This window comes from Zerene cesonia, chromosome 10, assembly GCF_012273895.1.
Source record: "Zerene cesonia ecotype Mississippi chromosome 10, Zerene_cesonia_1.1, whole genome shotgun sequence".
Classification (NCBI taxonomy): Eukaryota; Metazoa; Arthropoda; class Insecta; order Lepidoptera; family Pieridae; genus Zerene; species Zerene cesonia.
In genome coordinates, this window is record NC_052111.1 from 2380558 (window position 1) to 2394886 (window position 14329).

Consider the following 14329-nt stretch of genomic DNA (forward strand, 5'->3'; position numbering starts at 1 on the left):
TGGCTTGGCTAGGAAAAAGTTGCATAATAGTACATGCGGATTGTGAAAATGATTTTGTTGAAAGTGCCCTGTTAATTTTCAGTTGCTGAAATAAAAAGTAAGATTATCATCAGAAATTAATATAATATGTAAAAAGAAAGAAATGGATAAGTGAAAAATAAAAACCCAATTTTGCCGAGCTCTCAATAATTGTGATAGATAATGCGCCATACCCTTTTTAAATCTATACATATAATAAATCAGCAAAAATGGATCTGTACATTGAAAACAAAAAAAAATATATAATTGAAGGGGGTTTAAAAATAGTACAGAGCACGAATCCTAAATACGGTGTCTGTTTTTCTGTTTCTTTGTACATGCTAATCTCCGGATCCTACTGGGCGGTTTTGAATTAAAGTTTGTTGTTATTAGTAGTAGTGATTTTTCACTTTCTGCTGTTGTTGTATTAAGTCTAGGCAACATAAAGGCTATGATTTATATCGGGAACTGGAACTCCTGATGCAGAACCGCAACAGGCCACCTAAACTACAAGAGATATAACAAATGTGCCCTAACCAAAATTGCTATACGTGGCCTGCATTTTCTGCTGAGAGTATTAATTCTGTAACACCTGATATGCAACTCCAAAAGCCTAACTGGGCAGAACATATAGTGTAGCTACACTACACATGGATAGAAATAACGTCTTAGCAAACATTGTTGAGTCTGAAGGGTTCTGTTGACTTATATAATCGAGATCTAGGACATTTTATGTTGAAATTAATTATAAAAGTATGATATCTATACCTTAAACATAATTATATTGAAAGCCACCAGTTTGTCCAGGTTCAAAGATCACGCGAACGAAGTCGCGGGAACTAGGTATTGAATAAATCACTAACCAGTACTCATCACTAATCATAAATCACTAATCATTAAAATTGGTGATTTAAAGTTGTAGCTCTTAGAATAAAAATGATTTTAGTAAAGTGGCATAAAGGAGACCCAATTTATGAAAATTTCAAAATCTTGGCGAAACATGGTAGGTTTGGTAGGGTTACCTGTGTGATCTAAATCCCATAGGATTAGTTTATCTGATTAATTTCAAACGGATGGCTCCGGCTCGGCTAGTAGAACAGCACTCAGGGAACTGGTACATATTTAACGGAGACCGTTATTTAAAATCGGTCCAGCTGTTCCTGAGAACAAATTAAAACAAACAAATTCTTTATTTTTATATTATTGGTATAGATAAACAGAAGATAAAATTAATTAGTCTAGTACGTATTCGTTGATAATTATCATAACAGGTAGGGTTAATATACCTTCATAAATTGTGAGCTGTTTTTGCTTACGTCACGAGTAGGTACTTATTATAGGGAATTGATATGTGATTAATAAGTATATAAAATTAGGTCTAGGATTTATTAATAAAAAATGGAAAAGAATTGTCAACCTGTTGCCTCTCTACCCTAAAAACTAATGCGAACTTAATGCGATCCGATCGATTTTAAGTATGAATAAAAATTTAATATATTTTATGTAAATTAATTTGTAGAGCCTGTGCCTTTGCTACTCTATTGGCGTTAATACTACCATTGGAGGTGTAGTGTGTCCGGCTTTTCTTGAATTAGTATTGTTTGAATAATTTAATTTAAATTCGCGTAACTATACTTATATATAACAGTTTTACATGTGATGCTGTCAGTCTACGGTTGATCTTAGTATATAATTAAAACAAAAGTTTGTTTTTATTATTGATAGTGATATTGATATTTTGTTGTTAACTAATTTTAAAAATGTTTTGGTTTCTTTTAGTTTTATTATTTATTTTATTTTGTTGCGAAAGACTTTTAAGTTCAAAGGCATTTGATTCTATACCAGGTCCGAAAGGAATATATTTATTACATAATGCACTGGACTTTACGATGGCTCCTGGTAAAGTATACTTATTTACTTTTTTTTATAAAACCAAAAACATTTATTTCTCAATAAAACTTTTGACAGTGGTGAATTAAAATTAAGCGAGTTATAAATAAGTAGGAAAATACGAGTATATTGCAACGGCACCGGTTACTTTTAACTACTATATTATTTACCCGAAAGTTAAGGAAAATGCTATAACAAATTCAACAATAGAGTTGTTTCGCTCACTTTTCCAAATGAACTGAACTAAATACTACATTTTCCCATTTTACTGTACCTTTTGTGAACACATCAGTTAAATAATTATTATACTTAATCCAGTTTAATATACAGTGCTTGTGTGTCTTTATATCATTGATTGTACATAGTTTTCCATGTATTTTTCTTTAACTTATGACATCCAATGAAATTCTTGATTTTTCGAATTATAATTAATTTAATATAGATTATAATTAAGTTATTAAAATTAAAAAACTTATGACTATTTATTTATATTTATATATTTATATGTTACCAATTCATATAGGTTTTATTTCTTTATTTCAGCCAAGCTATTTTATCATTTTAGAAGCTTATCAAATACATATAAACGTTTATATAAATTACGCTTGGGTCCTGTAAAAGTTATTATAGTTCACCATCCAGAGGATGTCGAGGTATGTAGTACGATAATTTTTTACCATTCAAATGATGGGCTAATATTGTATAATCTAATAGATTCGTATTATTTTATATTTACGTAGGTATAGATTTTATTTGTTTTTGTTTCGATGTTAAAAAATATATACTTGTAAATAATTGAGTACCTAAGTATATCAATTTCATATGTCCATCACTAGATACTTATAATATTAAGAGAAAAAGTGTTTTCAATTATTTTATGCATTGGTGCAAGATATTTAAATGGTCATGTATTACATACATAACAGTCACTGTTTTTTAATTAATACAGGTAAATTTGATAACTACTGTGCTTTAATTTTCCTTCTCTGTAATATAGTGCTTTTCAAAAATAATCTGAAAATTGTATATAAGCATTACGTATTATGAACTTACTGTTTTCTTGTTTGACTATACGCAAATGTATACATATTAAAGACTTTTAACGGATTTATAAACGCGATTCATTCATTATATTATTCAATTCGCCGTTTCGAAAACTTTACAGAGAGCGTGATAACATCTTATTCTCCCCGTGACTGTAATAATATAACTAATAAATCTAGTTTAAATCCTTTCAGTCTATTAATATGAAATGATGTAATTTTTTGTTGTACTGAATACCTAAATTAAAAATCGACTTAAAATCGATTTGTTAAACTATTTCGAGTTTAACTGCATTATTATAAGTGGATGACTCTCCCACTAACAATGGACATTGGCGTAGTTCGTCTGTTGGGTGAAGCCATTAAGAAGAAAAGAGAGAAGAAGAGAAGAAGCAGTTGATTACAATACATAATCTATATTTTTTAAATATGAAATAATGATACGAAAACGTTATTTCAGGCGGTTATACAGGGAACAAAATATAATTCGAAAGGCTATTTATACAGCTTTATAGAACCTTGGTTAAAAGATGGCTTACTGCTAAGCAAAGGTAAATTTGTTATTTTTTTTTAATTCCACAATCATTACATAATTTTTTATTTCATACCACGGTAAAATATAATTTTTAACACTTATCAATCTGATGACCATGAAAAGAGTCATGCATTCGGCATTTCTTATAAAAACATCTGTAATTTTCACAGTCGACAACATATTTTTTTATTTATATTTTTTTTAATTATCAATGTGACTGCACTGCAAATTTTAACTAAGTTCATTAGGAAGAAAAGGTGTGTGTGCGATTCACACACGAGAGAAGTGAAACTTCAGTAAATCGACAAAAGAATGAGATGAATATATATAAAAATATAATAGTATGTATATTACTGTCTCCTTCTTTGCCGGCTTCATTCTACACATTTTTGTATTTGTGTCTCTTACCTGTCGTTTTTTCCGTTGCATTAGGTTTGAAATCTCAACGATTCTAAAGAAGTTTCACTTCGAAATCTCTTAATTGTTGAATTACAGCAAAAGATCTTATACTGTGTACTAAATAATTATATTATAGCTTGCTTTCTTTAAACAGGTAAAAAGTGGCATTCACGAAGAAAAATGATAACACCTGCATTTCATTTTAACATTTTGAATAACTTCAAACCAGTCATAGAAAGGAATGCGGCTAATCTATTAAAAGACATTCAAAATGAAATTTGTAAACCTGAAACAGATATTTCACCTCTTATTAATAATTTTGCTATTAATTCTATATGTGGTAAGTATTTACTAATGATGTTATACTCGTATATTCAATCAAGATGTGAATTTTTTACCTTAGGTGACATTCAAAACTATTATATAGTATATTAAATTTTATCACGGCCAAATGATGGTCAAACGTTTATCGCAAAATCTATTAATGTTATCAGATAAGTTAGCCATGTATTAGATTTTTACGATTTTCAATAGTAGACAGAAATATTTAGAGATATTTTGTCATTTTTTCCATCACATCAGGCATATTAAGTATATACTTCAGGGTCTTTTTTTATTGCAGTTAATCATTTAGATATTTTAAGGCACTTATTTTAAGGTGACATAATATTTGCAAATATTCTTAAAAAACAGTAATTAAATAATAATAACTAATTAATTAAACTATTAGTCTCCTTTATTTTTATTACATAAAATTAATGTTTCCGTAAATGCGCTGCCCGCGTTTAAGGAGAAAGGTATAAAGAACGGATTAATGACTGGAAAGAAGGAATTTACTGGTAAGGGTGAGGAAAAGGAAACGGGCCTCTGGCTCGCCCACTCATTTTACGAAACACAGTAACATGCTTTACGCCGATTTTCTGTGGGGGTGTGGTTTTTCCCCGGTGCGAGCTGGCCCAATTCGTAGGTTGGCCCGAAGAATGCTCGACTCCCTCATAAAAATTTGATTGTTTTCTTGATAAAGAAAGCAATTGTGAAAATGAATTGTGTGTTTTTTTAGAAACAGCCATGGGTACTGCATTAGATGAACAAAGTAATAGCTTCTCAAAAAAATACAAAGATAGCATTTATAAATTAGGTCAATACGCCGTGTACAGAGCACAGAGAATATGGATGTATCCAAATTTTATATTTAACTTAACAAGCGTTGGTCGAAAACAAAAAGAAATACTAAAAATTCTCACCTCATTTCGGAAAAAAGTCGTCGAGAAAAGAAGAGAATATGGTATAAAACTACAAATAGAACAAGACCAAATATTAAGCGATGATATTTATAACACTAAAGATGAAAAGAAGAGAATGGTATTATTAGACATATTGTTACAAGCGGAAAAGAATGGTTTCATTGATGATAAAGGAGTCGGGGAAGAAGTCGACACATTTATGTTTGGGGTAAATATTTTTTCTTGTGATTATAATATGATAACAATATAATATGACAATAATCGGTCTGTTAATTTGCCCATGATAAAAAAGACTAGAATCTCATAATATCATTACAGAGAAATTGAGAGGCACTTTCTAAAATCGCATGTATTTGTTATCATTAAGATTTTAAGCACTTCAGTTTTATGACAGCGAAGATTTATAGTAGTTACTTTGAGTTTGGTTCATTTACATTCACAAGAAGTTTATTCCATATAGGAATCTAAGATATAACTGTCATTAGTTTAATTATAAAGTATGTATCTAGATGAATTGTAATTGTCACTTAGGGTCTGGTGATGTAGACGGAGGACTGTTAAGGGAACTTCTATTCAGTTTATAGTAGCTACTTTTACTTTTTATTAAATTAATACATTTCACTCAAAATCACTTCACAAAAAGTGCCTATTTAAAAATGTATACAATAATTTTTTTTTTTGAATTCAGTTCTTTATATTACCTATGTGGCACATTTTTTTTATTAAAAATACATGCAATAGATATACCTAGTTGTATGTTATTACATACAACTAAGTATATCTATTGTGTCATATTGTATCATCAATAGATGCATGTATATAGTATACAATCGATGCAATGAAATACATAATTATAAACTTTTTTTATTATCAGGGCCACGACACAACTGCAATTGCTTTGAAATTTACATTGATGTTACTTGCAAATCATCAAGAAGCTCAGGTGAGTGAACTTTCTTAAATGACAAGCTTCTTTTTTATACTTGCAAAAAAAATTTGTAATTTTATTGCGTGTTTGAAATATTCGTTGAGAAAACGGGTTTCTGTGAAGTTATGTCACCAACAAATCTTTTATATTTTTCTCTAAATAATTCTTAATTAAAGGTGATATATAAAATATTTGAAGAATAGCATGTTTTGATCAGGTCGTCAGAAAGATTTACAAATTACTTAATAAATTTAAATAAAGTTTGAAACCAGAATATTTAATCTGGATTTTTAAATACGCACCTTCTTTTTTATATTTAATAAGTAGGTCCTACAGTCATTTTGTTTAACAACTGGTTGCCTAGAAAGCTTTCCTTGAATTCGAAAATGGTTGTTTTATAGAATACTAGCTGCGCCCCGCGGTTTCAGCCGCGTAAGTTTGTATCCTGTAGGAATATCGGGATAAAAAGTTGCCTTTATGTTATTCCAGTTGTCCAGCTGTCTACGTACCAAATTTCATTGCAATCGGTTCAGTGGTTTTTGCGTGAAAGAGCAACAAACACACACTTCCGCATTTATAATATTAGTAGGATGTTATGCTTTTTGAAATACATGAAATGTGAGTCGAAAAAGGTCTGAAAAGCAGTTTTTAGATAAAACACGGCGTCGAAAAATTAATTATTATTACTTCTAAAAAGGCTCTTGTGGTATATTTTAAGTATTCAGGGTTAAATTAATATGTATATCTTTGATGTGGGTTAGGCTATGCCCCCGTCTCCCGATCGTACCTACGGCAGGAAATGCCTACAGATTCGCGAAGCGCCCACAATACTCCGATACTCGGTTTTCACCGTTCCCGCTCAGAGACAAGATAATTACTAGAGGAACTTGGAAATGAGATTCTGTTCTCAGTCGTGATACGATTTGTTGCGAAGTGGTGCTTCTGAACATATTTATTCTGTGATTTTTGTTGTTGTTGATTAGGCTTACTAGGAAAACAATTTAAACAATTCGCGCGTCAATGTAGCGTGCCGCACCTTTTATTATTGTTATGTTAGCCTCGAAAATTCGTATTAGGTATGTAAAAGCCCTTTGCGGCGCTCGTATGATTAAAATATTGATTTTACTAATTAAATATCACAAAGTAATTGGTAGGAATTTGTCTCTATCATTTTGCACATATTATGTAAATATTTTCCTCTTAAATTACTCAAAAATCAGATTTTTTTTAGGTAAAACCACAAGATGTCTATACAATTGTTGTTGCTATTTGCTATTATTATAAGTCTATTTATATATTGTCAGGATAAAATCATAGAAGAGTACAAATCAATATTAAATTCGATGACCTGCCCTGTAACGATAGGGGACTTATCGCAAATGAAATATTTGGAATGCTGTATAAAAGAGAGTCTGCGATTATATCCGCCCCTTCCAACCATCACGAGAAATATTGACCAAACATTAAAACTGAGTAAGTATATTGAATATTTTCCCTTAGTAAAAAAATGAATCAGAAGTTACTTACTATATTTTCTAATAGTTATAATATTTAATTTATCTAGGCAATGCCTTCTAATATTCAGCATCTCTAAAGTGCTGCGATTTTTATTATAATTAACAAATCAACAGTTAATTAATTAACACATAAAAATAATAATTTAACGCATAATGTGTGAAAATGCGAAAGAGCATAAAATTATACATAGAATCTAAATTAATGAAACTAGCTTGCCTTGATACATTTTTGAATCCTAATAAATTACCAGGTGATTACGAGGTGCCATCGGGAACGGAGTGCGTCATATTGATTTACGATCTGCACAGGCGGAGTGATCAGTTCGATGAGCCCCTGGAATTCAGACCTGAACGATTTCAAAAGGAACCCACCTGGCACCCCTATGCCTATATTCCATTCAGTGCTGGACCGAGGAATTGTATAGGTGAGGTCTATGTAGCAGCTAATCTTGGATGACTTAATACTAGTTGAAACACAATTTATGCGTAGAATGCGATACGTAATACGGTATATATAGACATTTTGTTAACATTATTTCCTCACTAATGTTTCCCCACTAGTATTCATGGAACCTTCAAACTGTTATTATACATTAATAAAGAAATAGCATAGTTTAATAGGCGGCCTCATCCCTTAGTAATAATTATATATTAGGCGACATCTGGCAGACATTTTTTACATGACACAGCTATAAGCATGTAACATACACACATGTGAAAACACTGCGAATAATCATGTTATGTAATGTGGTTATAGGTATGTATAAATTATAATAATAAGTAAGGTCAAAATAGCTGGCGATACAACGCGATCCTCTATTGCTGAAGGTTTAAGCTAAATTTTACGCAAGGTATAACGAAATGTTACTGACAAATGCACACTCGTAAACATTGCGCCGAACAGCGTCAAGCACAAGTTTAAATAAAATTATATAAAAAGTAACCTGTGCTGCGGACGAACCCACAGGCAAAAGCAAATATTTCTATAGCTCATGTGTTATTCTGGTACATTCGCTACATCGCTACCCAGTTTCATCAGAATCGATTGTGGTTTTCGCGTGAATGGCTCTCCAACTCACCGTACGAAAACACACTAGATATAACACACACACGCATACTGCTATTTCACATCGATCTTGTGTGTAGTTCCACTACCCGCACACAAGTTGTTAGCTGAACCAATTCGTACGAAAACATGCTCGGTTCCCGCATTTATAATATTAGTAGGATTTACACACTATATGAATATGAGCCAATGCTCATTATTCATTATTGCGGAACAAAATATAGTTCAATGTCTAATTAGGCATTATACCTAATCGTAACGGAGTAAATAAAGATAATAGTTACTCATAATTGACATGATAGTGATAATTATGTAAACTGTGACTTAAATAATCTCTAACTTATCTATAAATTGGTCTTGACCACATTATTCATACAATTGACCTAACGACGTCATATTGAATTGAACCGATAAGAGGACTTTTATTTTGAGAAATAAGTCAATAATGTGATCCTGAAAATCGAAATATATACAACTCAAAGGTGACTGACATAGTGACTGACATCTATCTACGTACAGCCTAAAAAAGGAAGGATCGGGCTGACATTTGGCAACCAGATAGATGTTATGACGTAGACATCCGCTAAGATCTCGATAAATACCCCAATGGGATAAAATAGGGTATGAAAGTTCGTACCATGAAAATCCGCGATGAAATCCGTTTGACCGCGCGGACGAAGATGCGGGCAACAGCTAGTAATACAATACAACAGTTGTAATACAGAGACGGAATAGATATATTAACAAGAAAGTTATAAATAGATAAGTCATAAACAGGCTGATTAATTACTTTTACAATATGTTCTTATATTAAAACCTAGGCAGCAATATGCATTTACGTACTCTCGGATAGGGCAAATGTTGAACATTATGAAAATGGAAGATCCTTTTGATTCTTATTATGCGCTAAAAAATTGTGGTCAACACTTTAAATTTTTTTAAAAAATTGAATTAGAAAAATTATCCATTTTATTACACTTTTTGGTCTTATACATATTTCATAATTATGTAATCAATATCTATAATAAACAATTGTTGCTGTTTGTTTGCAGGTCAAAAGTTTGCAATGATGGAATTGAAATTGGCACTTCTTTATGTGCTTCGTCGCTTCCGGATCGTCCCTGTAACGACACCACGTGATATCATTTTAATAACAGATTATGTATTGCGCGTTAAACAACCAATCTATGTCAAATTCCATGAAAGATTTCCTGATAATGTTGAATAAATATGGTACATCAATGACCGTGTTTTCATTTTTTAATAAGTCGATATATATATAATAAGATAATTAACGAGTCTTTGTTTATATATATCTATCAGAGTCAAATGTGCAAGGCAGGGTCAATTGATGATGATAATACAGTCGAACCTCGTTAAGTTAAAATCCAAGGCAAACAAACACAAAACGTTTTTTTTTTATTTTATCAAGTTTATGTTAAAGAGGCATGGGTTCCGAGATTGAGTTTAAGAGTAGGTAACTGTCTATGTCCGAATAAAAAAACTTTTTATTATAAATTTAACAGCACTTCTTTCTTAAAATGTGCCTGATAGACTACGAACCATTTTTGAAATTTCATAGGTTTTTACTTAATCGACTCTTGTGTTATTTAGCTATTTAAAATGTAATATAAATTAAACTGAATTAGAATTATAAATATATAGCTCAGTATTTAGAACCTCGGACTTAAAATGAAAAGTCGCGGGTTCGAGACCAGACGAGCATGAAAGCGCAAGTAAATAAAAAGATTCTTTAATTTATCTTTACATTTTCTGCATCACATTATATTATTCGAAACGGCAAAAAACATCGTGAGGATAATTGGCATAGATTGAACCTGCAGTGGAAATAATAGGCATGATGATGAAGATAGTATGTAGTGGGAGATATAACTAAGAAAATAAAACAATCTCTATGAAAAATTCTCAAAACACGAAACAAAAAGTGAATATGTCAAAAATACATCACAGGTGTGAATTCTTCACATTATTGTGAGATAATGACAATAATTGACATTGTGATATATAGCTATCGTTCAATATGTAATTTTAAAGTAAGTAATTAAAAATATGTTATGAAGATTGTCATAATAAAAACATAGCATTGAAATATAAATAGTACGATTATTGCTCTAAATTATGAACGATGTTCCATTTATCAACTTTATTACCATAAGTACGGCAGCGTTCTGTGAACTTTAAAATTATTTAATTTTAGTGACTCAGTGTTGATATAGGCCTCAATGTAATTATTTGTTCATTCTATATCTACTCTTGTTTCAATTTTAAACAATGTAATGCATTAGTGCATAAGAGGAGCAAAGGTCTATTATGCGATATATGCTGTTTAATTAATTATAGTATTGCAATCAAACCGGAATCGTATAGACATCTTATTACTAGAGAGCTTAAGAAAATAACGACTTTTATCTTAATTCGACTGTTTATTGACTGGGAGTGAAATAAAACAGTGCAATGTTGTCGTTTTTAGTGTGGTTATTTTTACTTATTGTTTTATTCACGAGCTTAAATAGGTTCTCTAAAAATAAGTTATTTGAAAAGATACCGGGACCACCCGGATTGTTTTTGTTGGAAAATTCTTTGGACTTTCTAATGGACTCTGGTATGTATTTATCATCTTTCAATTTAGTTTTCATAAAGTACGTAAATACTTATGAATTACTATGCAAGTTAAGAAACAATTTTAAACTTGATTTTGGAATTAATTCTTAAAGTTTTATTTAATCGAACATGCTGTTTTTAATTGTGAAAAAGTAGGAGAAAAGGAGAGTTGTTACAGATGTTGATTTCAGTTTACATGAGAAATTTTGAAAGAATAGAAAAAATTTGATCACGAGGCAGGATTCGAACCTGCGTATCTTGCCTAACCGTAGCAACGCCTAGCCTCTCGGCCACCCGTGATCCTGCCACAGTAATCAAATTCATTTTTTCTATTCTTTCAAAATTTCTCATTTATAAAGCATTTCAATGCTATAAAAAACTAAAAATTAAATTCAGTTTACATTTTAAATGTTATCAAATTAATAGTTGGAAATTGTAAAACCTAATAACAAGAAATTTATGTTTCAGAGCGAACTTTTCGATACTTTACTATGCTTTCAAATAAATATAAAAAACTGTTTAAGCTGAGAGTAGGCCCGAAGAAAATTGTTATTTTATATAATCCCGAGGACGTTGAAGTAAGTATTTCTGTGTTTTGGTGATTAAATATGCATTTTCTCCCATCTCCGATGTCATGAAAGTCATTTGAAGGCATCTCCCACTAATCAGGGATATTCCAAATACTTAAATACTTTGATGCTGAGGCATCGTTTGGAATTTGCTGTAGGAAACAAATTCTGTACATTTCAATAAATAACCGAATTAAATTATAATATATGGGCTAAATGATAATATATTTATAATATGGGTTGAATATTAAAAAGAAATTCCATTGTCAATACTGCAGTCTGTAGCTACATTGATTTTATCACGAAATATTATACATGAGTTTTAATTTTCAGGCTCTAATATCTGGAATGAAATATAATAAGAAAGGTTTTCTATATGGATTTATACAGCCATGGCTTCAAAGTGGTTTGTTGCTCAGCGACGGTTAGTAATAATGTAAAGTTAGAATATACTTTGCGCCAATGTTGGTAGAACTCAATAGTGTTATTTTCCATTTAGATATGGGACAGCAATTAATGTTTCGGATAGATCCTTTCATTGAGTTGAGGATACAGATTTTGATCCCTTTTAATGTTTGCAAATCTAAATGTCCCTGGATCAAATCGTTCGATAATTTTTTATAGTTTGTAAAAAAATATTTCCCATTTATTATGTAGTCATGTTTAATGATAAATAACTTTAAATATGACTTAACACACAACAAATTAATTATTTTAGGAGAAAAATGGCATCAACGTAGAAAGATATTAACGCCAGCATTTCATTTCAATATTCTGCGTAATTTTAATATTATTCTAATGGAAAATGCAGCGAAACTTTTGCTGCGAATCGAAGCGGAAACCGATAAAACGCAGTCGGATATTATGGATATAGTTACAGATTTTACTTTAAAGTCTATTTGTGGTAAGAGTATAATAATATAAAGAAAATACGCATACAACCTTACATAAAATTCAGGGGAGCTAATGTAAATATAATTTTTAGAAACCGCAATGGGAACAAAACTAGACCAAGAAACTTCTGCATTCGGTAAAAAATACAAATATGCTATCCACGAACTGGGTAAAATAGTAGTACACAGAGCTCAAAGGATATGGATATATCCAAGTTTGTTATTTAATTTGACTCGAGTGGGAAAAAGCCAGGAAAAATTTTTGAAGATGATTAGTTCTTTCCGAGACAAAGTAGTTAAACAGCGCAGAGAGAGCTCAAACTTCGAAAAAGACATACATTTAATAACAACTGATGGAAACAACGACGAATATGTTATTTACGGAAAGAAACGATTGGCAATGCTTGACTTGTTATTGGAGGCGGAGAAAAAAGGAATTATTAATGAAGCCGGAGTAAATGAAGAGGTGGACACTTTTATGTTTGAGGTACATAATGCGAAAGTGGGTGTGTGTATGCTTGCTTTGCATAATAACTATTAGTATAAAAACGAAAATCTATTAGGTTGATTTTTTTTTATTTGTTTCTTTGCGTGTCTTTTTTCACGTCGCAACGGAACGATTTCATCATATGATTTTTTGCTTGGAGATAGTAAGGAGGCTAGAGAGTGAATGACATAGGCTGACATAGGTGAAACAACTAATTATCGCGGGAATTTTCTTAGATGCGCGGTCGAATAAATGGAAATAAATAATTCAAATCACTTGTGGCTTATTATAACACGAGCATTAACAAAAGGCAGTTTTATCTATAACGGTTTTTATGCCATATCTACATTTTTTTAACGAAGGTTTGCAAATTCAATTGCTGATACAGAACAATATCAAAATGTACTAGACACATTTAATAAATTCGTTTGTCATTAGCAAGTTACACCTTTACTATATGTTATATTTTTGTATTCACCGGGTCATCCGGGCGAAGTAAGGGCAATGGGCTTAAGTAATAAATACACTTTGAAGCCATCATAGGTTTTTAAATAGTTTAAATAAAAAATAAATTGTATGTAAGTATGATCGAAATAGACGTAGTATTAACGGTTTTTAATGATACGATAATCTAAAGATTTCAAAAATCCTTAGGGACACGACACTACAGCATCTGCCCTTCAGTTTGCTTTTATGATTTTGGCGAACCATCAACATATCCAGGTAAACTAGTGTACATACTCACAGATTTTATATTTTCATTTATATCACTATGTCTAATATTATTTTGTACTTTACTCTCTAATTAAGATACAGAAAGTAAAGAAAACGTAATTAATGCACAATGTAAAAATATATTCTTGGAACTCAGCCCGTCATATCTTGTCTTTTTGTTTACATGAATATTAAATATATTTTCGTTTCAGGATAAAATTTTTGAAGAAATCAATCAAGTATTAGATCCTTCGACAGACATTCCTACAATGAATGATCTCACTCAGATGAAATATTTGGAATGTTGCATTAAAGAGAGCTTAAGAATGTACCCGCCAGTTTTCTTTATATCTAGAAGAAGCGAGGAGCCCATTAAGTTAAGTAAGTAAATTAATCCTCCTTAT

At 30.9% G+C, this 14329-nt stretch overlaps 1 protein-coding gene across 1 annotated transcript in view; it reads left to right on the forward strand.

Annotated features, from left to right (window-relative positions):
* The window catches only part of LOC119829345, a 29662-nt gene that overhangs the window by 7784 nt on the left and 7549 nt on the right, over positions 1–14329 (forward strand). The window contains exons 3-17 of the mRNA XM_038351815.1: positions 2452–2561; positions 3412–3502; positions 4040–4225; positions 4946–5337; positions 6004–6072; positions 7362–7530; positions 7826–7999; positions 9693–9865; positions 11203–11263; positions 11731–11840; positions 12165–12255; positions 12550–12735; positions 12817–13211; positions 13866–13934; positions 14138–14306. Coding sequence (XP_038207743.1) covers positions 2452–2561; positions 3412–3502; positions 4040–4225; positions 4946–5337; positions 6004–6072; positions 7362–7530; positions 7826–7999; positions 9693–9865; positions 11203–11263; positions 11731–11840; positions 12165–12255; positions 12550–12735; positions 12817–13211; positions 13866–13934; positions 14138–14306 — 2445 coding nt within the window. The remainder of the gene's footprint in view (positions 1–2451; positions 2562–3411; positions 3503–4039; positions 4226–4945; positions 5338–6003; positions 6073–7361; positions 7531–7825; positions 8000–9692; positions 9866–11202; positions 11264–11730; positions 11841–12164; positions 12256–12549; positions 12736–12816; positions 13212–13865; positions 13935–14137; positions 14307–14329) is intronic.